Genomic DNA, 27568 nt, shown 5'->3' on the forward strand with positions numbered 1-27568 from the left:
TACTTAAAATAAAATCTTTTTTTTCGATTTAAAAAACTTTTTTTACAAATTTGTGTTAACGTTATTTTTTTGGTCGTAACTCACCCCCCCCCCCCCCCCCCCCCCCAAAAAAAAAAGACCACGGAAGACAACTCTGAACGTCTCAGAACATACTAGGTAGAGCATGTCTTGGGCATCCTGTGCCTTGTCTGACTTTCAAACGCCAAACCCTTATAATTGGTCGATTCATTTGCTCTGCAGTTTCTTCCACATGTCGACTGAGTTCATGATGATGACGACTAGGCTAGTACATCTCACAGCATTTGCATCATTAGCTCCTTTCCCTTCTTCGCCTCATTCTCAGTCTTCGCCCCGTTTTCAATGCTCACGACATACCAGTATAGGCTGTCAAGGCAACGCCTTCTAGTTTTGTTCCGTCCGAGTGGAAGTTTGTGGCTCCGACGAGAATCTTCCTTAACCCTCAATAGTTATCTCATACTTATTACATAGTAATCGTCTAGAGAGCAATCCGTCTGGAACGAATCCATTAAAATACCAAAGCTGTCGTCTTTGGGGCACCAGGACGAAGGTACGGACCGGATGTTGCATTATGTAGGTGTCGAGCTAGCTCTTCGGGTCTGTATCCAGGGCTCTGCATTTAATGCCCGTCGTGGACCCTAACCGAAACATGGCGTGTGATGTTGAACTTTAAAAGAACTTTGGATGTTCCGGACACATGCTTGACGGGACTTCAGGCAGGTACTGGTATTTAAGTTCGTAGCGATCCTCTTCAATTGGTTTCAGATGTTATGCGTGTCTCGGTCGCGATGTACAGCTGTCCGCCGCGAATAATCGCTTCAACTTTCCTTCAAAAGCGCCACCTCACATCTCGATGCCAAAACGTTTGATTGCGTTCATGATGGGTAAGTTGTGAAGCATCTCTGAGTCTATCCGTCTGATTCCCGTTGCTATTAGGAAAGCACAGGTCTCTCTGCAAGGTAAGACCGTGGCTGATAGGGGTGGCCTCTAATAGAGTGCCCGGTGGTATCGTTTTATGTAGTTGGTGCCAGTCTCCTCAAGACACGGTACGGCATAATTGCCCAACCGTTGAAGGGGCTAATCTCGTCAAAGGGTTGGCGCTGGAGGGGTCGATAGGAGCATGCATGCCTTTGCGCATATGGATACATCTGAACCGTTCTCCCCCTTCTATCAAGATTCCAGCATCGCTACTAGCCTGTGAGCACAGCCACTTGTTGAGAAATCCCAGCTACCTGCATATCTTGCGACATCGAGCACCAGGGTGTTGCTGAACACAAATGTGCAGGTGGACGGGCCCTGCTCATTGCTGCTCAAGTGAATGGGGTCGTGGCCGTTGCTTGAGGATCGGAACAAGGTTTCGGCAAAAGAAGCTTAGGAGTTCAGGAGAGATTTCGGTCCCTTGTGCATCCAGAATTGAAATGGACAGGTGTCCAAGAAGAGGGATTCAGCTAAATGGACGTACTCGGGATTTCCCCAAAGTTGCCGACTATGAAGTCCGCATTCCAAGGTTTGTTTTTGCTTGTGGGGAAGTTGTATCAAGTCCGCCATTCCGTTACATGAACTCCGAGGCTTGGGACAATACTGAGTAACGGACTTATAAGACTTGAGTTACGACTTGGGGAATGTAACACCAATTTGCAGGCTTAAATTCAAAAGAGGGACAACCTAGTGATGCAGGGAGGTCTAATTTTATGAAGCTGTTTTGACGTGTCTTATCGCTTCGGTACAGCCTGGATCATGCGAGATGGAAAATCGTGCTATTTTGCTCATGGGGTATTAATTCATCGATGCTAACTATTGAGGTCAAGGTCATTACATACGTACAGCCATTGTTGGAGCCAACTCTTCGCGAATATGCGAATACTAATTCTACTAGAGTTTGCTGCCCACGGGACCATCGGCAATATACGTGCTACCAAGCTTTAGCATAGCAGTCGCTTCGGCGACCATATCATCCACGATCTCCTTCGCCGGCTGGATTTTCTGAATTAGGCCCGCGACCTGGCCCATAAGATGTGGTGGGTCGACCTCATTTCCTTGCTCGAAGTCGTACTCGATGGGCACGACACCGTTATCACACAGCTCCTTGATCTTGTCGGGTTGCGCATGCCAGGCTGCGATATACTCGTTCGTGCGCATGCGGAGTGGGCGGCCCGAGAGGACGAGGGTGCGTTCTGTGTCGGTAAAGCCGCAAGTTACTACGCTGCGCTTCTGCTCCTCGGAGCAGCTGGCTTCCTCGGATGCCACGAAGCGTGTTCCTACCCACACGGCGACAGCGCCCTGCATCAAGCTCGAAGCCAAAGCACGCCCATTACCGATGCCACCGGCTGCAACCACGAGCGCATGAGACCCCTTTAGCATCGGCGGCTTGTACTTGCGTGCCACATCTACGACGGCGGGGATGAGGATTGAGTTGGCGATCTCGCCTGTATGCCCGCCTCCCTCACCACCTTGGGCACAGACCATATCAACGCCGAGATCAAGAGCTTTAACAGCATGCTTAGGGTGCCCGACCATGTTCATAATAAGGATGCCAGCATTATGTAGCCGGTCGATTACAGCTTTGGGCGGCACGCCGACGGCACTGACAAAGAGCTTGGCACCGCTCTCGATCGTGATATCAATCAGCTCATCCAGCTTCCCACCCGTGTAGTCATGGTTTGTCTTCCGTGCATTGCCGCCGATTTGGGGCAGCGCAAGGTCTACACCAAAAGGTAGGTCCGGCGATTTGAAATTCTCCTTCATCTCTGCAATAATCGACCTCAACTGGTCAGGCTGCGTGCATGAATACATATTAGTCGAGATATCTGAACTGTATGTATACCATGGAACTTGCTAGATCATACGACACAAGAAATTGAGCTATTAGACAAAAGGGGGGTTTATACACACCGTATACATGAAGCCTCCGATCACACCTAGGCCGCCTGCGTTGGAAACAGCTGCAGCGAGCAGCCCACCCGATGTCCGAGCCATCCCAGCAAGGACTATAGGGTGCGAAATACCCAAGATTTGGGTGAGTGGTGTCGTGATGGGGCCTTTGGGTTGGGGCGCCATTGTTGAACCTGTATGGACGGCGGTCTAGAGGAGATGATTTGATATGGGTTCAGGAATCACACAACGATTGAGAAGAATTCAAGTTGAAAAAATTGAAGATTGAGAGACTAGTAGAGCAACGTGTGAGATGAGCTGAGGTCTAGACTAAAGACATTGCCTGAATGCTGGCTATGATTGAGGGTAGGAAAGGGCTGAAATATACAAACCCTGTAACATCAAGCTGTAATGAGGCTTCAACCCGATTCTGAAATGGAAGGAACATAAAATCAATACAAGAGTGCTGGCGATGGACCTGCTCAACACATATGCGGATATACCTACGTACCTAGTGTAAGAAAGGAGGTTGGAGGGCGGGGTTTCTGGGGCGAGGCTGGGGTAATGTGGAGGGAGAAGCCTCGGTATCTTCCAGGTTCTGTCCAGGGTTTCTCGCCGAGGTTCTCTGTCAGGATTTATATATGTACTTCGCCATTCAAGGATGGTTTAGGATACCATTCTACCCCTGGGAAGAAATCACGAACGCGATTGAACAGCTTGCTGTCAAAGCCGACAAGAAAATCTCAGTGTCAAGAACAGGTGTTGCCTTACTATAGGACACACATTAATTGAGTTCGTGTTGATACAACCTACTAGTACCTTTACGCGCCCTGATGATCGTCCACATATACAGGAGAAAGTTGCAAGATAACTGTTGGCAAGGTCATCCAATGCATCCATTCTCAACATTGGCTCCAATAACTGTATTCACAAACGAAGAGCAAACGATACCCCAAAACGCCGCGCTATATTCTACATAGTACCCAGTCTCCCCAAATTTAACCAGATGAAGATATATAAAGTTAGCGGAAGTGAGGTAATCGTGCGGGTATAAATTCATCGTGCGATGACGATGTGTCCAGTGGCTCGGTTTCTCTCAGAAACTCCCTTGGACTGGGCTGCCCTCCAGCCTCCGCCCCGCTGTCATTTGAGACATCGTCGAGTATCGCCGAGTCCGGCATCGGGACGTGTTCAACTTCTACTACTTCTGATTTCACCTCAGTCACCGACTCAATTTGTAGATTTTCTCGACTTAACCCCCGGCGAAGAGCAAGATCAGCGGCAGCTTGACGTTTCCTTTCTATGGCCTCATCCTCTTCTAGTTCTAAGCGTAACTCTTCTCGTTGTACGTCCTCAAGAGATGGCGCTGGTAGTAGGCTTGGGCTTGGAGGGCCAGAACTTGAGCATCGACCTTGCCGTAATGATGGCATTGTTGAAGCTATTGTTGTCCTCGACCCGCTTCGCGATATCTTGTAATTTGCTATGCGTTTCCCTTTGCTACTTTTTGTGCGGCTACTTGATCGGTCGTCGACATGATCTAGAGGGAGGGTGAACTCGTCATCCAGGGGCACAGCGTCTTCTTCCCCTTCTTCATCACTGGGGAAAAGATCACCTCGTGACCGAAATGAGTCGCTGGTATCTCCACTGCCGGCCGTACCGCTTCGCTTCCTATTCTGCGTCGGCAAGTTGTTGGGATGGGTTTCACTATCGTCCTCTGCGTTTAATAATGGCTCACGTTCGCCCTCTTCCGCGTGCTTCATAGATCCCGGGTGCTCCTGTAAATTAGCCGCGCTGGGTTTGTACCTCAATGTACCTCCAATCTTGAACGGCAACCGACCAAGAAATCCGAGAGGTGCAGTACTTGGAATGATGGTGGGATCATCGTGAGCACTAGCTCTTCTCCTAGAGCCCCTCGTACCATAACTCATACCACGAGCTCTAGCTTTCGGCTGTTCTTGTATTTCGGTAGTCTGACTCTTCCGCTTGCCCGAGCCTGCCACCAAACGATCCCAATCTTCGGCGCGCCAGCCGCCCAAAAGGCCCCCGTCTTGATCGCCGAACTCCTCATCCCAATCATCATAGAAGTCAAAGCTAAATTCGGCAGCTCCTCGTGCTCTCTGGCGCTCTCTCGCTCGTCGAGCACGCTCCTCGCGGTCGCCCAGACATACGGCGGTGCAGCTATCGAAGGCAGAAGCGACGGAGCCGAGACAAGGTGTGATATAAGTATGCCCGAAACTCCAGATGCCTGCTGCGGCGTTCTCGGTGACGGTTTCGGTTGTCTGCGAAATCTGGTTCCAGCGCTGCCGAAGGCGCGGGTCTTCAAGAAAAGTCGCCATGTTTTGATTGAGTATGGAGTATATTTTCCGAACGTTAAGGATCGCTGGGTGGAGTCGACAACTGCCGCGGCCAAAGGTCGTAGGAAATGACTTCGGAACAATTGGAGACTGCGTCTGACGACACTGACTATCGTCCTGCGTTGCGCAGAAGAGGATTAGTGATGCAGCACAGGGCGTGCAGCAATGGCAGGCGGCTCATTTACAGTAGTTGAGACGATGGAAGAGAAGAGTCAAATAGGGATACGGCATGAAGCGCAACCATCGAGTGCCTCAGCGCTGGTTGTTGTTTCGCCTTATTGGCAGCACCTTGCTTCGTCATGAACCCACGGGCTCGTAGACAGCAAAGGGCTCTACAGGCTGTTAAAGGTTGGGGGCTGTCCTCTATTGGACAAATTCCAAATGGCCGTCATGCAGGCTGCGGAAGTGGACGGCTAGCCAGACAGCCAGAGGCTCGGGGATGGAGACAGTGGAGCTGGGACCAGACGTCGAAATGCAGGGACTTAGGGTGGTGTACACGTAAGTAGACGTGGGCGACGTGAACTAGGGAGACGTAGGTGGTAGTAAGGAGGAGTATTATCATGTATAGAGGAGATGTGTTATTAAGTCCATACCTGAAGGCCTTGGATGAACAGGCACGAAGTAGTTAAGTGCTCGAGTTGGCGATACAATTGTTAGGTCAGTTCGGGGATATCTACACTAAGTAAGTACTTACTGTACAGTAGTAGGGAACGCTGCGATGACCTCATTCTTTTATCGACATACCGTAGGTAGGTACATTGTTGGCAGGGCCTACCTACTTATGTAGGTGGATAAGAGGCACCTTTTAGCGCAGCAGCAGTGCTCTAATAAGCGAGTTTTAGGACTGATTCATAGGGGCCCAATGAGCTAGAACCCCCACCTTCAACGTGTTTAGCCTCTATAAGTACCTATCGACTTACTTACTTGGGCCAGATTTAGGCGTCTTCCAGCCACCCAATAGGCCAATGAGACGCGGGCGCGGCTTTGGAGTGTCAGAGGCCATTAACCTCTTTCGGCACATCTGGAGCGGTGAATAATGGCGAGAAGGACAAGCTGCCGGTTGCGAACCTTTGGACAATGTGATTCTTCCTGTTGCAGCAGCACCCTTTGGTCGACAATGGCCACTGCTCACCCGCCATAATTAACTGCGACCACCTGCATCGTCGGCTCCGACATCGAAGAACCACTTTCGCTCTACGGCCGAGTCATCATATTGGTCGGTGATCCTTTTGGAAAGCTCCCACGCGCCGAAACTGCGTACGAAGTAGACGAAGCCTTGCTCGGCTTGACCTCGCATTCGCAACATCCTTACTAGCTACCGACGCGCCCAACACACCACCATCTTCTATCGCCTCTTGTTCGAATAGATACACGACGACACAATCTCTACTGCTGCTACGTGCACACTCATGTTTGATCTCCAACGCGTCTGCGATGCCTGACGCGGGGCACCAAGGTGGTTGGGGTGTTGGCGCAACCACTGCTCCTCCCAACCGTAAGTCCATAGATTTCTATTTCATCGACAATGGAGCCTCAACTGCCTGATCTTTTAATTGAGAACCTATCAATACCGGCCAAAAGCTACCAGCAAGGCCATGGGCAAACGAGGCTCATTTCGGGTCGGAGTAGAGTCTCAAGTTGCCATTACCCGCTTCGGCCCTCATGGTGTACGATATGCTGGGAAAAAAATATCCAACTATGCAGTTGGTTAGGGTCATTTACATGGGCCAAATGCGCCTTATCTTATACGTTGGCGTAGGAAAGTTTTCGACACCATGTTCACTCGGAGCCTCCTCAAACTGAGAATCGGTACTGATGTATGTCTTGATTCACAGCCTTTAACGTGGCGAAGCCCCCGCCCATTGTAAATCCGTTTGCGAAGCCATCACCAAACCCATTCCTCCAAACCCGCGAAAGTAGTGCTCTAGCGGCTCCAAGTAACCCTTTTAGCGGGCTCGGCACGGCGACTAATCCTTTCTCTTCAACATCGTCCGCGTCTTTGGAAAGATGGGCATCGTCTTCACTTAGCCAAACAACAAAGAGTGCTCCTAATGCTCACAATCCCTTCGAACCCGCCAAACCAGAGATACCGGCCTCGAGTCTACAGCCACCTAAACCATCAATAAACATACATCAGTCATCGCTAGGATCGAACTTTAATGGGCCGAGGAGAGTTGCTGAGTTTGTACAGCCAGCATGGCCTGATGAATCGAAAAAAGTCACAACGGGAATTCCGGCCCCCGCAAGCTTGAACAAACAAAAAGGCGGGTTAGGTGCACAGAGCAATGGGCACAATGGTTGGCACTCACATATGCCTACAGGTATAGCTGGAAAACAGGGGTCAGCAACAAAGGGCTTAACAGCTTCCTCGGGAGCTCTTAATCAACCTGTCAATACACATGATGGCCGTTCTCGTGAACTGGCAAGCAAAATTCAGCAACAACTTGCTCAGGACCGGATTAAACCTCCCAAATGGCCTGCTAACCCTGGTAGTCACGCACAGCGCCAGGCGATGGAAAACTTCCGGGAATCTTACAAAGCATATAGAGAAAAGGCGAGGAAATCGTTGATAAGGGCAGGTCTGATAGATGATCCTGATCAAAGACGCACATTACAGCAAGCACTGGACTTCCGTGGAATATCGGATGAGATGTGCCCTGAGTGGGAAAAAATAACGAGGATTATCGAGTACGACATCCGAAATCCAGAGAAAGCAGCTGACGAGTCTGGTGATCTCGTTGCAATACCCTCATTGATGGTGAAAAGATTGGCCAGGTCAGCAGCGGGTCAGGATGCGCCGCTTCCAATGGACGTTCGGTCTTTTGCCACGCTTCGGAAGACCCTGGACTACCTCATCGATGATTTAATACCTAACGACAGCCTCCTACCGTCCAAGCATAACTTCCTTTGGGATAGGACACGAGCAATCCGTATCGATTTATCTGTGCAAAAGTATAATCTGACCCCAGACGAGCGGACAGACCTCATATACTGTCTAGAGACGATTGCTCGCTTTCACGTTACGGCATTGCATCTTCTTTCACAGGATGGGTTCGCCGCCGAGGACTTTTCTGAGCAACAGGAGGTCGAGCAGTTAGGAAAGACTCTCATCTCGTTAAAGGAGCTCTACGATGACTGCATAGAGCAAAACATTGAATGCCCCAACGAGGCAGAATTTCGTGGTTATTATATCGTTTTTAATGCCCGCAATCCGTCTATCAAAGAAACCGTGGAAGGGTGGCCCGCCCGCCTTTGGAATACTGATGGAATTCGCACAGCAATGTGTTTGGTAGAATCTTTACAGAATACCTGGAGTTTACAAGGGCCTCTGAACCCTTATGCCCCAACCGAGCTTGCCTTGAGCGCAGCAGGGATTTTCTTTTCGATCGTTGCCTCGCCACAAATATCATACACCATGGCATGCTTTGCAGAAATTCATTTTAACGATGTTCGCAAGTCAATGCTTCAAATTTTGAGGAAATCGTATACCAGGCCGAGAGAAGGCCCGAAGGATATTACACCAGCGTTATTGCAAGCACGGATGCGGTTTGATACGGAAGATGAGGCCGTTGATTTTGCCCAAAAGCATGGTATTGTCTTTGGCCAAGATGGCCTCCAGCGTTACGCAATCCTTAATTCCAGACAGAGCATTGAGGATCCTCGCATCCGTCATGCATTTTCTAGAAATATTGTCGAACGCAAACGCTCGGATCGCTCTCTTCCTGATGTCATACATCAAACCGTCTTTGACATGTCCTCGGACGACGCAATCTCAATGTCTAGTCAAGGCGACAGTTTATTCGTCGCGGACCAGTCACACAATGCTTCTTCCGGCATTTCAAATGGCTTTGTACTTAGTAGCCAAGCAGAAAGCCTTCCCTCAACAATACCCTCCAGTTCCTCGGTCGTATCCAACAGTCGATTACCAAATGGCACAAACTCCCCATGGTCGCAACCACTAGCCCCACCTAATTCAGACGCAAATCAACCCGCCCCAACACCACAGATCTCAGTCGCCTCGCCCATATCTGTATCTACGTCTGCGCTAGCACAGGGGTCTAAATATCAAACGACCAGCAGCTTGTCCACCCAGCCCTATATTCCGCCACCAGGATTAAACCCGGGCTCTACGAGTAGTAGTGGGCAAAGAAGTCAAGCAACTACCAATACAACCACACTAAATCAAGGCAGCCTGGGAAATGCTACTACAGCCCCCGATACCAGCACTGATAGGTTGGCTAATTCGAGTAATTCGTCTTCTCAAAGCGTTTTCTCCTCCTTGAACCAACCCAAGGCCCCTGATAAGGAAGAATCAACAACACAGGCAGACAGTGATCCGTCACTATCAGTTTCGGCCGTAGATACCTCTACAAAGCCATCTTTGTTCTCTGACATTAATGGTTCGGCCAGACTGCCTGCAGCAGCAACGGCTGAGCCGTCAACCGCGATATCATCAAGTGTTTTGAAACCTTCCAGTTCACCTGCCCACACTCAAAGCAAACTCGTCCCCAATCATGGGCCTTCATTCGAACAAGTGTCATCTACAGCTGCACTGGGCAAGTTCGAGCCTCCACTGGGTATGTGTAGACTATTCAAGAACTATCAAGACAATTATAGCGTTTGATGTTCCAGGGCGTGTTTTAGACCTCAGCTGATACCGAAATTAGACACAAATGCATCGAAATTTCCACCAAAATCTAGCCTAAACATATTGCCTGCTAAGCAAGGCAGCAATGCAAAGGAGCCATTATCACCTGGCGAATTGCCTCCAATAAAGTCCAAATTGGAGCGAGGGGAATCAACCGCTGCCCAAATGATGCCAAGTGTCATCACCCCAAAGAGAAACCCAATGGAAGACTTTACCAGGTGGTTTGTCCTAGCCGATCAAGGTCTGCTCGAAGACGAATTACAGTCACTTGCAGTTGGGCAGATACTGAAGTCTGTATGGAAAGATTTTCAAGCTATCGAGGAGGCTCGGATTCGACAAGAGGAAGACGAGAAATCTTGGGCGGAGGCGCTCAAGTTTCGCCATTATAGCCTTAAAGTTACCTACTTCTACCGTTGGCTCGATATTACCCGTAAACGAAGGATCATCAAGCGTATCCAGCTTGAGAAGGAAAAGGCTCGAAAATGGAAATCACCTAAACTTGTGGCAGAGCGCGAAGCTGCCGAAGCATCAAAGAGGGAACGGGATATTGAAGAGGCGAAGGAACTTGTAGGGAAGCGAACGAAGGAGCACGAACGAGAAACAAGGATGCGAGAGTCGACGCAGTCCCAACAAAGTCTTGAGGAAGCTTTGCTAGCGACAGGTGTCTTCAGTGGAGTACGAGACGAAAGAGCAGCCGCTCGCGACGCCGCTCGTAACGATAACTTCGACGCCACATCTGACATATTTCCGGCAGAAAAGCTAAGATTACGCTCTGAAAACCAACGGCGACGGAAACGGGGTTTGCCGCCATTGAAGCGGTACCCTGAAGCACATGCCTCTAGAGAAGGTTCCAAAACTGCTATGCTTCGTGCAATTTCCAGTGGCACCGGCCGAGATACCTTGTCCTTGTCAACCGGTAGCTTACGGCATTCGACATTTAGCTCCAGTTATCGGTCAAGCTTGGGCTTTAATCAGAGCCGGATTTCTAAACCTCGACCAAACGTTTCAGACCCTTATTGGCGGATGAAAGCGAACGGGCTAGTACAGATGCCTAATGGGGAATATCTTCATGAGACACTTGCACTGCCTATGCTCAGAGAAGGGAAGAGATATCCAGGACTGGGAGACTACGGTCTGCCGCCCGAAACATCGTTCACGCCAAGCGCGTCGCCGCCTACCCGTCTTATTTCAGGAACAGACGCCGGCTCACCGACAGCAGCTGAGTCTCTGGAAAGTGATCGAACAGGTAGATCACCATCTGTCATAGACGGAGCTACGCAAAAGCGTAAACGTGGCCAGGCCGAAGACGACGATCTAATTGCGTACCGAAATGAGGCGCCGACGGGCCGAAAGCGGGCCAAGAGTAATGATCATTACTGCGCAACAGATCCAAGTTCAGATCAGGATTTCCTTGACAGCATCGACATCCTTCTCGGCAAGGTTGATGCTGCGGCCAAGTCTTCAGCAATGTAAGAAATTCATTAGAAAGGCTAGCGGACTGGCCATATCCACGAATAAATAAAATTTATGAAGAAGTTGGAATGCATTTGTTCTATGTTGAGTACATATTTACATTGATTGGATCAACGGCGTTCGATTTTAAGCATGGCGTTTCCTAATAAACTTGGCACTCGGAATTTCACAGCAACAGTGAAGCGAAAGAAAGGGGATACCATGACCTGGAAATAAACGCAACGAACTCTGCGCGGGGATGAGGGGCGCTTGCCTTTCCTCGCCTCATAATATTTATTGTTACCTATGGTAGTTTTTTCCTCTTTCGTGTTCCAAGTATAATCATTATGTGTACAGTACAACCAACCAGCCAACTCGATAATGAACGATGATACCCCAGATATACATATCATGTAACGGACAGGGAGCGTTGAAGATGAGGTCGAAGAGCCCCTCAGTGTGACAGTAAACCCGGAGGGAAAAGGGAGGGGCGGGGGTTAGGTAGTATGAAGACATGTAGATGAGGTGGAATGTATAGTAATTTGAGTTGAAAGGCGGTCGCTGATGAATGCACGAGGATATGGTTAGAGCTCGTTTCGCTCTATACCGCCTACGCCACCTTTTGCAATATTCCCTCCCTGACGTAAAGCCTGTCGCTCATCATTAGATACGGTGTCCCAGCCGACGCGTGACTTGATTTGAATGCTGTGTTACCCTAGTTGTCAATAATGTACGTAGACTCCATCACTTTCGTTATTGACTGACTGTGATTATACCTCTAATGCACTGGTTTGTTCGCTCTGTCTATATCCAAGCCAGCACAATCTTGTCTATCATCTATATACATATCTGCCTGCTTTTCCGAAAATTGTCATTCATCGCTGTGTCATTTATCATTACACCTACTACCACTACTACATTCCAGGCGAGCCGGCGCCAACTTGGCCTTGTTTATGTTCCATGGTATACCCATTAAACCCCCTCTATGTCCGCTATGGGAGTTGATTTAGTCTCCGATCACACCATGTCTCTATCTAAGGGGTCAGAGGGATAATCTGTTGACTGGCGGTGATTAGTGGTCCGTCGGAGGGTTCCCATTGAGCGATTGAATAATCCTCGGTTGCTAGCCCTGGAGCTTCCATTGGTGGGCGGTCGCTCGAGGCCGCTTAAGCTAGTCCGTGTACCGGTGTTGGAACCGGATGGCGGCTCCTCATGAATCAATGGCGGTAGATGCGTGGACGGGATAGTGCCGTTCTGTTGCCTGCGGGCTGCAAATACATCTTGAAACATATCATTGGCGTCAACCGCCCGAGAGTTGGCTCGTCGTCGCGATGCGTGAAGGACGGCGGGGTCGACCGACGGTTGTTGATTTTCTTCTTGATATGTCGGAGGGGCAATGTTGGTCTGGTAGATGGGGAAATCTCTGCCTGAAACCTGGAATTGCTTACGCGGCTGTTCAATGCCCAGAGCCACCATCTGGTCCATCATCTCGATAGCAAATTTGTTATGGCGAGTGAGACGCAATAGCTCATTTTGAAAACTTGATTTGTGGAAGCAGATGAAGTTGACCGTCATGCTACATGCTTCTTCAAAGCTAACAAGCTCTGTAATGATCTTATTGGTGAAGTCTCGTTTGTTGTTTTCAACGTAATCAGTCATACGAGCCGTAAGCTCGGTGATCACAGATGCAGGTGTGCCATATCTGATCTGAAGCGTAAATACGTCGGCCAGCGACCCACTTCGTCTGTGATTCAAAATGAACAAAGTGTTCAGCACAGAGTTGGGTGCCTGCACAATATGACCCTGCATTTTTTTGAATTCCGTGTACAGCAGCGAAATTTCAGTAACGTAGTAATCATCTCCCTGCAAGGTTTGTCCGGTGTTGCCATATATTGTAACACGATCACCCACGTCAAATGGATGCTTGACGAAGACAAAGATAATCGACTGAAGAAATTCCTGAGCTGTAGCTTGTAGAACCCAGGCGAGACCAAGAACAGCGGAACCTGCAGAAGCCAGCGCGGCGGATGTATAAGGTGAAATTGTCGAGATAAAAACGATAATAGCAATAATGAGGATAATGACGAAGAAAACTCGATCGAGCTTCGTAATCACCGAGTCGAGATCTTTTACTGATGCGGCAATTGCCTTTTTCTCTCTATGAACCTCGTCAACGAATGATTCTAGCTCTTCCTGAGAAACATCACCGTTAAGGTCACGATCAAAGAGCATAAATGCAGCCTCTGCGTAGTCGCTATCCGGGAATGCCTGGGTCAAGTCGGCAAGTGTCAGAACATCGCTATTCTCCTTAGCATACGTGCGGAATAGCCGGCGAGCTAGGACTTGGGCGGTATTAGAGTTGCGTAGCAATTCAGAAACCACCTTACGCGGATGGTTACTCAGTTTGACCTGACGGCCAGTGAAATCGCCCGCGACTCGGTTAGTAATGTCACCAATCTTGGTAGCAACCTCTCGTGCGTTGTTGGTGAAAAGATGTAAGGGAGTTCTGGTCCCCGAGGTACGCTACAATGAATCAATGGTTAGCAAACATGTTTTATCACTAGCAATAGGTTCTACGGATTACGAGCGCGGTAGATGAACGTAAGCCATCGTCGCGCAAGTCCAAGAGAGATATAGGAGATCTTGGGTACAAACCTGGGCTCCCATGACTGCTTCTTCTGAAACCAATCGGTCTTTTGAATGTTCATAGAGATAAACAAGATATCTAGATAGCTGTTATTAAATGAAAGCACCACATGAGCTGTCATATTGACTTACGCAATACTTTGTTTGTTCACCTCGATACGATTGGAATATGTCCGTTGATGGAAAGAAGCAGCAATCCATTGAATCAAGATCTTCTCGACAAAGTTCAAAGTTGCCAGTACGAAGAGCGCTATGATGATTTTGTTAACTATGTCGATCCATCGTATGTAAGGGAATTGTGTATCGGCCTCCTCTGGAACTCGCGCAGCAACTTTGTGGTTGTTAACAATGGGAAGAAACGAAATGAGGAGGGCGAGTAGCCAAAAGAATAGGCCAAGATGAAGCTCGAGTTGTCGGCCAATATCTTTCCACTTCGTAAAATTTCCGGAACCGCTGATCTTAGCACCGAGTCCCAGGACGTATGGCATAATTGAGCAAACGATTCTGGCCAACCAGAGTGACAGCCACACAACCTCGAGCCAGATCCCGAACCAGAGGAGATGAACACCGCCAGGTCCACCAATGACAGCTTGAGAACCTGGGTCCAGAAATATGCCCAGGAAAATAGGAATCAGCAGGATGGCTGTTATAGGTAGGCTGTAGAGAAAATATCTGATGATACGTGGCAGGTTTCTGATAATATCATAAACCTTCTTCAGCGTAGTGGGAGGTTCGAGTGACTGGCCGATTGTGGGAGCCGGAGCAGGTTGGTTGAAGACATCCCCCTTTTCCCCCTCGGTAGTTGTGCGTAACCGCGATCGTGAGCGACGTATTTCATAATCCTCGTTGCTAACAGCACGCTCAGCCTGAAGCATGGTCAGGTCATCAGCCAACCTATTGGCCTGGTTCTGGGATTCGGCTGGCGACAGGAAGTGGCCTTCCGAGCCACGACGATCAGCGGCATGAGGAACCTCTAAATGCCTGTGTACATCGACAGGACGCGTTTCCGAATCGACATAGTCTGAGACAGTAGGATCGTGTGTTAGCGTGGGAGAGGACTTGTCATCGGTTGCCATTTTAACTAAGCCGCAGCATAAACGACCACCAGGTATCTCCGTTTAGCTAGCAGGCTGGAAAGTGCCAAAATGCAGGATTCAGAGCAGGATGGCCCGAGCTAAAAATCCTCGAAACACAAGAGACGATACAAAGAGCAAAAACGAAAGTCGTACTACGGTACGCAGCCCCTTGAGTTGGTAGTGTCACGCGTCTCCGTGTCCTGTGTATGCGCTTGGCTAATGGAAGCTGTCGAAATAACGAACGTAAGAGCGAAAAGACAGAAAATATAATCTAGAGCGGTGGTATTCTCTCCGTCTGTCCACTTCAACGTCCCAGACAAGCAGTTAGTGAAATAGAAAAGATTGGCGACAGGAAGTTGAAAACGAAGGTTGAGTAGATCCCCCGAGATCCCCTACTTTAGACTTTAGGTAGACTTTAGACTTTTTGTCGGGGGCAACAAGTAATTGATAGTACGCAGCAGCACGGCAGGGAAGCGGCAGGGAAGCGGAAACGGCGGCGGCGGCGGCTTCCCCTAAACTGCTGCCCGCGCAAGCTACTATTCACGCTCATCACACTAGCTGGGCAGCCAAGCAAGCGGCCAAGTGGCCGAGCAGAGAGCCATGACGTGCGTTCACAATCCCGTCGGCCCACACGAGATCCACGGGGGAGAGAGAGATATTCATGGCCAAGGGGGGGATGGGACCGTAACGGTGGTATGTTCCTTCCTAGGTACCTACCTACTACCTTAGGTACCTAGGTAGGTATCTCAGGTCGTATACTTAAGTACTGTACTACCTACATAGGTAAGTACGTGTACAGCAAGAGTTGGAGATTTGTGGCATGTTCTTTCTTTCTTTGTTTTTTTTTATTTAAAAAATCAAGGGTCCCACACCTCCGCCGCGCCGTCGTGTAGAGTCGTGCCGAGTCGTGCCTACCGCCGTGCAACATTGAATCAGGAACAGAATTCTCGCTTGAAGTGGGGGTGCGTGTGGGGCATTCCCCACCAGCGCAGCTTTACTGCACTCCTCAGACTATCCCTGAATACCTAATCGTCCGTCTCCTATGTACTATCTACAGTAGGCATGTAGCTCCAATGCGATCTGTATTAGGTAGATATTACTACCTTGTTGACTGGCTGGTTGTTCTGTTGTCTTTGTTTCAACTGATCAACTGAGACCCCCCACGCTAATGCACATGTAGGAGGCGTCGAAAGATGCCTAGGCGAGCAGGCTGTCCCGAATGCAAGGGGCGTCGACGCCACAGATGTCACTCCCGCCGCTTGTGGTGAACTGACATCGCCAATGCCGGTTCGCGGCGGCTGCAATATACCTACTCGCCTATCAACTAAACGACAGGATCCAATCCATACCTAGACAGTACCTAGAGTTGTAGATGGTTGAGAGTCGAGAGTTGAATACAGGTATGGACAATCTCTTTTGTGGGTGATGTGCTACCTAGGTAAGCAAGAGTGATCAGCGCAAAGTGCATACACTAAGTGCCCTCTAGATAAACATTAATACCTGCCTACCTACCTACCTAGTATGCCCAGAGTACTACACTATCGAGACACTATGTATGCCCTTCTTATCGTGTACGCACTCCACAGTACGATACAGTAATATTCAGGCTCGTCAGGCAAGGCTATTGATATGAGCTGTGCAGAGCTGTGGTATTAAATAGCGGAAATAACAAAGCAGAATCCCAGGCAGACCCAAGATCTCTTTGCACATAGCGGCTTCTCTCTGTGGAGATACCTTTCCTAGTCCCTTCTCCCCAGATCAGACCCAGATCAAACTATCTATCTACAGTATCTGTCGAGTTCCGTCAAAGATCACGGCCGCAAGTACCAGCATTCCCATCAGAGCCCCCCAAGTTTCCTGCCCCAGTATATATATCACGTCTCGCATGGCCCGGTTACAAAAGCCCTGAAAATCAACACTGCGTCCACGCGATTTACATTTTTGGCGTGACTCAATCCAAGGCGAATATCTCCTCTGTAGTTGCTAAGACAACCTGCTACCTACTGGCGCATATAGGTACAGTATGAAGCACTAGATACTGTCGATGCACTGTCTGTATCACTTTAACTACCATTTCACCTCCGTGACCTGCCAGGGCTTTAAGTGACCAATCAGAAGCATAGATGTCTCTTGAACTTGTACTCCACTTAAACAGATAACTGCAAGTACAGAAAGCTACGCTGATCTTGATGTCCTTTGGGTGACGGCTTAGGTATTGGCAAAGTTGATTCACTAGCATGGCTAAGAAGAAACATAGCCCTTGATTAATACTGGGTCAACAAGGTCACGGAGGTGAAATGGTAGTTAAAGTGATAGGCGAGTTTAGGCGAGAAATCGATGCGAATGCAACACGAAATAATAGCTTCGGTCGAATGGTTATGAGAATATGTATGTAGGTAGCTCCTCGGCTGTTTGCGTGGTACGCGTTTCGCGGGTGACTGACGTCATGCTGCATAACAGATCTGCCTCCATAGTACTTAGAGACCCTGATGCATGATACACTAGCATGTGCATCACAGTATGAGACTACTATCCACAGAAATGTGTACTGTGTATGTAGTTGCTATCGAGGCTACCTATCTACTATAAGTAAGTACCTACTTAGGTTTTGGACGGTGCCTCGGGTGCGAACCCCTTTGTCGGGTTTGAAGCATGGGTTAGATACTTACCTACCAACATGTATCCGTATAAGGCAGTAGGCTTGGCGAGGCTTGGTAACTGGAAGCAATCTTGAATGTCTCGGAACCTACAGCACTGCTTTCAATTCATTGTGATGTCTCCAGCACATCGCTGGTTGTGGCGGGTCGATTCTTATGGCCAGGGTACCTCGGTAATGACGATCTATGATCTGTATTACGATCTGAATTAACAAATCAATCTCCACTGCATTTGATCCAACCCCGGCCTTAATGAGCGTACCTGTAGACTCTAGATACCCACTGTGAGGTACCTACCTAGATTCTGCTAGATATTAAACGATTCCGAGGAAACTACCGTTTAGATGCATTGGGCCATGCATATATAGATACATATTACTATACAATTGTCCCACCGGTTGTCACCCATTCGAACCTCCAGATGTCATTTCAATCATCGACACGGAGAAGAACGATGTACATTTAGACGACCGATGGTCTCGCAGAACCGAGCCATATACGAAACCGCCGACGATGCTATGTGCTATGCTAAGTGGCTGTAAAGCAACTCGACCCAACAATGCTTCATAATATTGCTCGTTGTTCTCATATCTAGCACAGGTGGCAGAATGTAAGATATTCTCGGTTTTCTAACAGGTACCCAAGTAATAGGGGATTATGCTTGAATTTCGGTCCTAGACCGCCCACTTAATTAGGAATATAAGGAACCTCTTATCCGAATGTTAGCCTTGATGGATGTAACAAGGTACCTTATAGTGACGGTCTCAGGACTTGGGCAGCAAACTGGGACCAACATAATGTGACACGCGCGTCTATGGAAACCCTGACGCATATTACGATCATAGTTACCATATATCCTTGGGTTTAAGAAGGGCGTAGCCCTGATGCCTCCAATAACGACTATCAAGGTATGGAACCTGGGAATTCACATGCAGAAATGTCAATAGTAACTTAGCCAACTGTTATAGCTATATTATTTGATCTTACTCTGGCGTCGATGACTTCCGCACACTCATTATATCCCTTGTATGCATTTCTGAACAACAGCCGAAGACTATTCCCTGAATGCCTGAATATAGTAGATATCAACGCTACCATGATCACGAACTCCAGGGACATCATCCCATGCAATTAGAACATTATTATATTTTTTTTAGTTTGCTTTGAGCACTTTGGTCTGTCAGCACTCGAGCATGATTTGAGGATCATTTATAATGGTCTCTTATAACCTTAACAACCAAGCCGCAACTACCCGCTCAACAACTAACAACTAACAGGTTGGCCGATCGTCAACTACCTGGTCTCATTTCTTCATTGCTAAAACGGCATTTACTATAACAGCCTATCGCACCCACCCAGCGACGTCCAGAGGAATCTTGATGCCTTATTATGACCGCCGTTACCGTGTCACGGAACCAAGGAAGCCTAATTTCCGATATACAGCACGGACCAAGGAACACTGTATATAATGCTAAGAAAGGGAATAAGGGGCGAAAACTAGAACTTCCCTCCTTGTGCAATAACAGAACAAATACATGAAACCACAGCTGGGCAGTACTGTGATATACCGTTAGTTCGTAGATCTGACAAACTCCGTAGTTTCTTCAGCAGATTCTCTCACCATGAAGTACAATTTGGTCATCTACAAGAATTCATATATGACGAAGGTTCAGACAGAGGTTTTTCATGTTCCTGCTAAATTTCACGCCTATACTCCTCTTGCATACAAGATTTATACATAACAGATGGAAAGGGTTCAGGGTATTTTGTATGCTGGTTCTCGAAATCTCATATAGTCACAAGATTTCATTCTAGGTAATAAACACACTCATTTTGTCCTATATCTGTACACATCAGGCATTGAGGAAAATATAGGAGCGTTGATATGCTTAGCAGGGAATTTTGAAATAGAAAACTCATAAAACTAGAGATAACGATTTGAGGCTTTCTGATATAGATGCACATAAACCGGAATACTTGGTATTCGGCTCAGCAACTCCTCCCAATATCGAGTTGGGAGTGTGCTCTAACTATGTAGATACATTTCACCCCACTCCTCATGGATGAATGCCCCCGACTTCTGTTTCCTGTGCGCTCATCTGCACTGCTATACGACCGCATAGTGAGACTGCAGTATATTAGATCTTATGGCCTATCTTTGAGGCGCACACTCGCAGTGTATCGCAAAATAGAATTGGGCACTGCCAGTCCTCAATAGTAGATAGGCCGTAATGTATTTAATATGCGAAGTGCGATATGTATGACTTCATCATCGAGATCTAGCTCGATGATTGGGTTGTCAGCTTGGTGTAACTCTCTTAATGTGACCATTAGAATAACTATTCCCCGAAAAGATGTGATGGGTGCGATGTCATGACGTATCGAATCCGAGATATATAGTTAGGAGGCAGGGGTGAAGAAAGAATAGATATAGGAAGACGCGGAAGCAGACTTGAATACCTAGTGAATTAACCTTTAAAGAAGCTATCTGAATAATGATCCTGAAAATCAGACACCGCCATAGAATCTCGCCCAACGAAAAGTCAATCGACCAATTCCCAAGACCTACATGATGGATTCTGCTGGTGCTAAATCGAATTTGTCCCAGGACATGCAAGAGATAACTCAGGGCAAGGAAGACATTTCCAAACAAGTACAAGGACACAAAGCCAACCTGTCGAATCCGAGTGAGTAGTTCCCCTCTCCCTCGTTTCCCTAATAGGAGCGAAGACCGCATGGTTTAGATGCTGATATCGAATGCTTTCCATGTAAAGATACTAGTCAGAGCTCGAAGGAGCACAGCCGTCAGATAATCGATGAACTCGGTGGCGATAGCGCACATATGGGTGGCGAGGACCAGCCGCGTTCAAGGGCTGCGGCTGAATCTCTAGAAAAGTAGAGTTTACGGGATGTGTGAATAACCATATTGGGTGGTGGTTTGGGGACGGTATCTGCAAAAAGAATATAACGTCATAGCTGGGTTGGGACTGGATAGGTCGTTATTTGATTAAATTGGAAGCAGAGCCCGATAAATTGTCCGTATCTGTCTACCTACCTAGTAAAATAACATAGCGGAATTCTCTGGTCCTGTAGAATCACAAGTTGCGATAAAATACCTAGATGCGTTCACTGAAAGCGCAGCCTATATTTAGCATCCCGACGGATAGGAATAGGGCAGGGGTTTCCAGGGCTATTGCAGTAGAAATTACTAGGTATCTACCTAGATACCTAGTGCGAGTCACTGTGACACTACACTGGGTAGCCCACCTGCCTGTTCCATGTTGGTGAGGTACCATTGTGGTGTACCCTGACCCAACAGCTCCTTCAGCTGAAAACCTGGGTCGTGGGCACATCTGTACGTTCGAAACAGATAACTGCCTCGCCTGCCTACCTATCCAATACTCAAAGATCGCGTTCAGACATACTCGCTCGCCAGACTCTGTTGCGACTCCATGCTTCTGGCCCTCTAATCTACCTACTATTGAGTGGGCATTTGCAAGAGTACCGTTGCATTGGCCACTCTAGACACATGTCCTAAGCCAGATAAAGCAGAGCACATACTTAAACCCAGGTCTGGCACATACTCTACCGGAGCATGATCACGAAATGGGTCTTCAAAGTTCAGCTCGCGCCTCCAATGTCCGCCTCCATCCAATGAAGGTCAAGATGGCGTCTCACCAGTGCAACATGATTGGTGCTCTTCACCCGGCGCGCTCCCTGCCCTGGTGAAAGAGGTTTAGATGGGAATCTGGCCCTCGCTAGTCTCTTGCCTCGGTTCTGCTGCTGTTCATAGTCGAATGTTGGAATTCTAACACTCATCTGGCTCTTCCGCACTAGACCTTACGACCGCCCACACGTGCGAACATAGTCGGTACTTAAGTAGGCCCATAGAGTACATGTACATGAGCATCTTGGCGTTCAACGATCGCAATTCTTGGTGATTAGTGTGCCGTTCACCATCATCGTCCTGTCTCCAGCAGTTTCATATCCATCTACCATCAGAGCACTAGGACAGTTGCATAGCGGCCCTTGGACTGTTGGTATGCCTATTCTCAACCGTAATTCTCTACCCGGGGCTGGCCTCCCACTGGTAAGCCATGCCGTGTGCTGACAAAGTCACGATAGTGTCGGCCACCGTCTCCCGCTAAGGGAATTGGATTTCCCGACTTGGTGCTGTTCTGGTGCCAGCTTCGACTGACTTCGTCAACATCTTGCTTCACGGTAGCGCCCGCATACGAGCACTCCCAACATAGTTTGCGATGATGAGTCTCCCAGAAGGATGGGAGTCTGATTATGATGGCACGCGTTGGCTCTTCCGTTACAAGGCGACAGGGACAGTCCAATACCACTTCCCCCAACCTGGAGATGAGTACGCAGAGTTTCTCCTCGATGCCGGCACAGGGCCCATCCAGCTTAGTCCAGAAGAGCGCCTAGTAATCGAGCAACAGGCCAAGCGACAAAGCATTTCTGGCTGGGACAATGGTGCGAGAAATGGCGTTGCAACAAGTGGGAGCAAAAGAGAGAGAAAAAGGGTTGAGGATGTCGAAGATGAGTTTGGTATGAGTGCGACTGGATATTTTGACCCAACGTATTTCCCGGGGGCCTTTAATAGTATCAGCCCTCTTGGGGAGGATGATCCTGAAGAAACTGCCGAACTTCCTGGAAGCAGCCAACAGATCCGATCCCCAGTTGGATTTGTCGCAGAACTCGCTACACAAGACACAGTTAAATGTGCCGAAGAACTTGCGCCAGTCGAGCTAGATGGAACAACTATAATACCAGCGCCAATTCAGACAAATGCAGGGCAAGAGCTAGCCGAACTTCCCACACATCAGAGCCCTGTAGAGGAGAAGACTCCTGATCCGCACCCCACGCAATCTACGACACAGCTAGTAGATCCGTCTTCGCTAACGTCTGCATCATTCTCTTATTCGGAGTTGAAACCTAACGCGAGACCTAACAATAGTGTTCCACCTCGCGCTTCCTCGATAAGAAGGAAACCAGTCTTGTCAAGCACGGGCTCTACCAGCCCCCAACAGAACAAGTATCAACCATGGAAGCCAACACAAGGTATAGCCGAGCACCCGTCTCAGGGGCGCAGCGAAGCTATTGAAGCCTTGCCTCAAACATCCGTCCTTCAAAATCAGAATAGCGAACTTGGGATTATTGGACGAAAGGATTCTGAATCCGAGTCGTTAGCGCCTGGATGTATCCCCAACTCTTTGATAACGCCCTCGGCCCCTAATAAACCTGCCCCCATTGTGTCATCGATTTCAAACGGCGAGGTGTCGCCTGTACCTACAGTTTTGCAACCAGCTCATGGCTCCACACAGGAATTAGTCTTGCCTGTGAATACCAGCACACAATTTGTCCCTGGGATGCAGCCAAATAGCAACGTGGTAGGTTCGGCTGCGGATCATGTTTTGCCGCACACCCCGTCTGTATTGAAGCCCGGTGGCCTTCAGGCGAGTAACCAAAATGACAACCTTGGGAGAGTTAGTGGAAAACCAGGGCCTATACCAGCACTCTCTTCTAATGCAAGCATTAAAGAGAGTACGTTGCCTCACCCTCAGTCCGAGCACACGGTCCAGATTCCATCCAGTCACTGTGACCAACCAAATGCGAATACCTTTTCAACTATTTCTAATCATGGGGGTCATATCCATGCAGAGGTCTCTTCAAATCCCTCAAAGCCCACCAACCCTATCTCCTCAGGTCCTAGCCGGATAGACTCACAGCCACACATCAATGTTGATGGACAACCTCCTGTGGTTGCGCCATTGAACTTCGTTAAGCGGCATTCTTCCAAGAGTTCGCAAGTATCGTCTATTGCTGAACTACAAGACTCTAACCTGGCATCGGTACCATCTGACGACATTTCTGAAGTGATCTCTATGATTAGCAGCTTGACTCCTCAGCCTACTCCTGCACCAGGAAACAACAACAAGCCAGTGCCTAGTGTGGCAAATGAAGGAGCAGATATCCCCAGCACAGTACCACAAACAGTCAACGAGCAGTCCCCATTAGCGGCAATTCATATACATCAATCTAATGAGCTGACCTGTCCCGCTACCGCCAACCCATCTCAGCCCGCTTCCGTCAACGCAACTGCAGTGACTCAGAACATAGTGGTATCTTCCTCTAGCAATGTCGGAAGCGAAATCACACAAAGTGAACAGAAGATACAGACGGCTCAATACCCGCACCCACCTCTCTCAGGATCGCTCATCCAAAACCAGAGCTTCGGTCTCCCATCACCCCCTCATGTCGGAACTCCAGGTACAAGCTCAATCCCGCTGGGACCGTTGGGGCCTCAAGGAAGCGTTCCAAAGCCTTTTCTCCCACAGACTCTCACCACTCCTATACCCTCGCCTCCGCCTTCTCAAGCAAATGATGTCTCTCACATGAACCAATCATACCAAACAGGAGCACCGAGCAACTATGCGAATAACATAGCCCCACGACCACCGCAAGTTCAACATGCTGGCATATCTGGTTCAAGTACCAATGGGGCTGTCCAAATACCCGCTGGGCACAATAATTCTTTCCCGAGCTCGATGGCTGGACCATCCATCACCGGGCATTCTCAAAATGCTCCTCAGAAACCAACCCTTCACCAGCAGGTGTTGTCTGGGTCATTAAGCCATGAATTTGCCGATCGGCCACCTCTCGGATACCAGGCTCCAAGCACAACGGCAGCACAGATGTCGTCACAGTCACCATACCAGCAACCCTCTCCTGTGACGCATGCCGTTTCACCCGTTCAGAGCCAAGTATCGTCTCCAGCCCAGTCTATCGCATCTCTTCACATCTCCCAGTCTTCTACACCATCAACCACACTCGCTACCATGAATAATACCCAAAATAGCCATACCGGACCGAATATTACCATCAACCAAACAACTTCGAACCCAATCCGACCCTCATCAGTGCCGGCTCATCTTCCCACTCAACAAGTAGGGAATCCAGTGCCAACCTCTGTGGCTGGAATACCGAGTGCACAAACATCCACAGCCGCAAGTCCACCAGCGAAGCCTTATCCAATGCTTCCCGGGCAGGTGACACCTCTCCCTTCGCAAATTGGATCAGCCCCCATTCAACCCTTCGTGCAGCAGCCAGTGAATAACAGTTACGCAAAGCCCGCGTTCAATACACAGCAAGCTATAGTTGGGCAGCAGCCAGCACAGCCAGCGCAACCAGGTGCTCCAGCAGGACATTCTACGCTGCCAGCTCAAATGAATGTAATGACGAACTCGTCCCAGGGACACGTCACACATGGGCCAGCTTCATCTCAGGTTCATGTGCAGCCTCCGCAGCAGCAGTCTCATCCAGGTACCGGAGGACACCAATCGTCCCCTCCCAACCAACAGCAACAGCCACCACAGATGGCCTCGCATCCAACATCAGTAGCGTCTCACCAAGTTTATACCCCGCAGGCGCCAATGCCAACATTGACGGGGAGTCCACAAGTAGTTGGTGGGCAAAACACGTTTCCACCGCCGCCGATAGCGTCAGGTTAGTCTCTAGAGTCTTCTATTTACCCCTTAGGCGGGTTCCGGGCCTCATTGCTCCTGCGTGCTCCCGAGACATGAGCTGGCCCTTGTCTACTTGGCAATTACTGACGCTACCGTGTGTAATAGTAACCTTACCTCAAGGGAAACCACCGAGCTCCTCACAAACGGGCGCTGCTCTCTCGGAGGCAGGTAAGGGAATGAAGAAATGGGCGAAAAAGATGTTTCAGAGTCCTGCCCTTAAACAGACTGGGGTTGCTATTGGCGGTGCTATCTGTAAGTACTACCCAGCGTGTTATTGTCTCTTTTTCTTTTGCTACAGACACGGAGACCCAAAGTCCTAGTAGTTAGTCGAGAGAACTAGCTATGTCAGAGTTTTTAGCCTTGAAAAGGATTCTTAAGAGAAAGAGATTGCTGACAGTTGATATCAAGTGGCCGAGTCTGTTGGAGTCAATGCTGGTGCTGGTGCTCAGCTTGCAAACAATATCTACACAAATGCAACTCGTCCACCTCTAACGCATGCTCAAACGGCACCCCCACAGACCCATGGAGTGCCAGGTGCCATTACTCAGGCTCAACTCGCGCAGATCGGTCAACAACCACCGGGAAAATTACAACCGCAACCTCTACAGCAACATCAATACCTGCATCAACCTCAGGCAGGACAGCCAAAACCACCTCAACCAGGACATCCAAATCAGCCTCAGCTAGGCCACCCTCAACACCTAGGACATCCACACCCGCCCCAGCCAGGACAGATAAAACCAACACTACCAAGTCACCCGCAATCAGGCCATCCTCATCTAGGACAATCTCAGCCTGGACACGCCCAACCTCTACAACAGCCAGCTGGGATCCAAACCCTAGGTCGACCCCCTATTGTTCAAATTCAGAATCCCGCCTTACAAGCTGGCATAGCTGTGAACTTGAATGCTCAAGCTCAGGCGCAAGCTAGTTTCTACCAGCAACCGCAATACCCACCAGTGAATCCAGTCATGGTGAACGGCGTACGACCGGTAGCAAGTTCTTCTAATGACCACATGAGCATTGATCCTATGACGGCTACTGCCGTCGCTACATTGGTTGGTACCGCTGTGGGTACCGCTCTTCGTCCCGATCATCCTCAACCACAAACTGCACATGGTAACACACAGAGCTATGCTCATCAGGATCACGCATCGCAACCCGGCCCAAGTAGTGCTGCGCACAGTGCAGAGACCCACGAACAGGCATATCACTCTACTGCTCCAGCTCCGGCACCCGCATCATATGCGGACAACAGTTATTTGGCTGAAACGGCCTACACAGATAACTCAGCCTATTCCGCGAACAACACGTATGTAGACAATACGGAAGTGAACAACACTATTGTAATCGACAATTCTACAACGATTGTTGCAGACACAACCTACAACAATGCAAACTACTCCGACATGACCTCATTCAGCAATACCGATATCACTACCAGTACAGCTCTCGGTTATGATGTCAACTCTGCCGTCTATACCGATAATAGCACAACGGCGTTTAGTGTGGACGAGAGTTTCACTATCGCCGCGACCAGTGACGTTGCGGTGACCTCTGTTGATTATTCCGGAGATAGCTGGGGAGACTTCTTCTCATAATGAGGCATCAAGTTCAGTCATTACTAAAAGTGGAAAAATATATCAGGCATGGGTTCTAGTCTAAGACTGAGTAATTTTGAAGTAAGGAGGACCATTATTCGGAGTTTTCATAGTAGCACATCATTCCCCGTTTAGGACACGAGTTGTGATGAGCCTTGTGCATTATTTATCGTTGTTTAAGCGCTGGGAGGGAGGATACGCGGGACTTTGGACGATGTGGTATAAATCGTTCTACTGAAACCAAATACTACAATGATTTTTGTATGCTGAGCCACCTAACATCGAGTCTTAGATGGTTCCTGTTAGGCCGTGTTTTCTTACACCGTTATATGAACAACACGAGACTTGATTTAGAGCATGGAATTCCTAGCGCGTTTAGCCGCGGATGAATGTCACCACCCCATCTGGCAATGGCCATGAATATTCTGTGAGAGCTGATACAACGTTACATGCCTCTCCCGTGATTGAGGAAGAGCCTGGGAGGGACATTACAAGTACAGGATACCAAGCATGAGTGCATACCTGTTAGACATGGAAGTGAGCAAAGTAACTATGTACGGGGTAAAGTATACGCCATTGTCAACGGCTGTCAGAAACCCCGTAACTTCGCCACCAGGGCCAGATGATGTAAGACTCGTGTGATTTATGAGCCAAGGACAATACGACTGCCTAGACATATACGTGAAATGAAGTATTGATAAGTATATATT

The 27568-nt window shown here is 48.8% G+C and overlaps 6 protein-coding genes across 6 annotated transcripts; 3 read left to right on the forward strand and 3 right to left on the reverse strand.

Moving 5' to 3' along the window:
- Positions 1 to 1717: 1717 nt before the first annotated feature.
- F5B22DRAFT_341369 (2-nitropropane dioxygenase) lies at positions 1718 to 3264 on the reverse strand. The gene is made up of 3 exons (XM_047970892.1): positions 2911 to 3264; positions 1839 to 2793; positions 1718 to 1775 (listed from the first exon to the last, which is right to left on the reverse strand). Exons 1-2 carry the CDS (start codon positions 3073 to 3075, stop codon positions 1891 to 1893), a joined length of 1068 nt encoding a protein of 355 aa, XP_047834800.1. The 5' UTR covers positions 3076 to 3264; the 3' UTR covers positions 1718 to 1775; positions 1839 to 1890.
- A 532-nt stretch (positions 3265 to 3796) lies between these two features.
- F5B22DRAFT_341352 (uncharacterized protein) lies at positions 3797 to 5384 on the reverse strand. The gene has a single exon (XM_047970891.1). It carries the CDS (start codon positions 5223 to 5225, stop codon positions 3912 to 3914), a length of 1314 nt encoding a protein of 437 aa, XP_047834801.1. The 5' UTR covers positions 5226 to 5384; the 3' UTR covers positions 3797 to 3911.
- A 1293-nt stretch (positions 5385 to 6677) lies between these two features.
- F5B22DRAFT_633554 (uncharacterized protein) lies at positions 6678 to 11364 on the forward strand (the record flags this gene model as incomplete). Its single annotated transcript, XM_047976846.1, has 7 exons — positions 6678 to 6738; positions 7079 to 7564; positions 7607 to 9476; positions 9510 to 9574; positions 9605 to 9680; positions 9720 to 9777; positions 9895 to 11364. The coding sequence occupies 7 exons, from the start codon at positions 6678 to 6680 to the stop codon at positions 11362 to 11364; spliced, it is 4086 nt and encodes a 1361-aa protein (XP_047834802.1).
- A 975-nt stretch (positions 11365 to 12339) lies between these two features.
- On the reverse strand, positions 12340 to 15438 carry F5B22DRAFT_341322 (uncharacterized protein). The gene is made up of 3 exons (XM_047970890.1): positions 14122 to 15438; positions 13999 to 14068; positions 12340 to 13866 (listed from the first exon to the last, which is right to left on the reverse strand). The coding sequence occupies exons 1-3, from the start codon at positions 15063 to 15065 to the stop codon at positions 12361 to 12363; spliced, it is 2520 nt and encodes an 839-aa protein (XP_047834803.1). The 5' UTR covers positions 15066 to 15438; the 3' UTR covers positions 12340 to 12360.
- Positions 15439 to 20294: 4856 nt separating this feature from the next.
- F5B22DRAFT_642461 (uncharacterized protein) lies at positions 20295 to 20621 on the forward strand (the record flags this gene model as incomplete). The annotated part of the gene is made up of 2 exons (XM_047978126.1): positions 20295 to 20409; positions 20497 to 20621. 2 exons carry the CDS (start codon positions 20295 to 20297, stop codon positions 20619 to 20621), a joined length of 240 nt encoding a protein of 79 aa, XP_047834804.1.
- Positions 20622 to 21984: 1363 nt separating this feature from the next.
- On the forward strand, positions 21985 to 26858 carry F5B22DRAFT_642462 (uncharacterized protein; the record flags this gene model as incomplete). Its single annotated transcript, XM_047978127.1, has 3 exons — positions 21985 to 25237; positions 25363 to 25509; positions 25666 to 26858. 3 exons carry the CDS (start codon positions 21985 to 21987, stop codon positions 26856 to 26858), a joined length of 4593 nt encoding a protein of 1530 aa, XP_047834805.1.
- Positions 26859 to 27568: the final 710 nt, after the last annotated feature.

This window comes from Xylaria bambusicola (assembly GCF_022495145.1).
Source record: "Xylaria bambusicola strain CBS 139988 unplaced genomic scaffold F5B22scaffold_4, whole genome shotgun sequence".
Lineage (NCBI taxonomy): Eukaryota > Fungi > Ascomycota > Sordariomycetes > Xylariales > Xylariaceae > Xylaria > Xylaria bambusicola.

Excerpts from the sequence above, each read along its gene's own strand:
- F5B22DRAFT_341369 (XM_047970892.1), bottom strand. The coding sequence starts at position 3,075 with ATGGCGCCCCAACCCAAAGGCCCCATCACGACACCACTCACCCAAATC. Across the intron at positions 2,794-2,910 it reads TCGGAGGCTTCATGTATACG|CCTGACCAGTTGAGGTCGAT; the intron begins GTGTGTATAAAC and ends TCATGCACGCAG.
- F5B22DRAFT_341352 (XM_047970891.1), bottom strand. The coding sequence starts at position 5,225 with ATGGCGACTTTTCTTGAAGACCCGCGCCTTCGGCAGCGCTGGAACCAG.
- F5B22DRAFT_341322 (XM_047970890.1), bottom strand. The coding sequence starts at position 15,065 with ATGGCAACCGATGACAAGTCCTCTCCCACGCTAACACACGATCCTACT. Across the intron at positions 14,069-14,121 it reads GTGAACAAACAAAGTATTGC|ATATCTTGTTTATCTCTATG; the intron begins GTAAGTCAATAT and ends ACAGCTATCTAG. Across the intron at positions 13,867-13,998 it reads AAGCAGTCATGGGAGCCCAG|CGTACCTCGGGGACCAGAAC; the intron begins GTTTGTACCCAA and ends GATTCATTGTAG.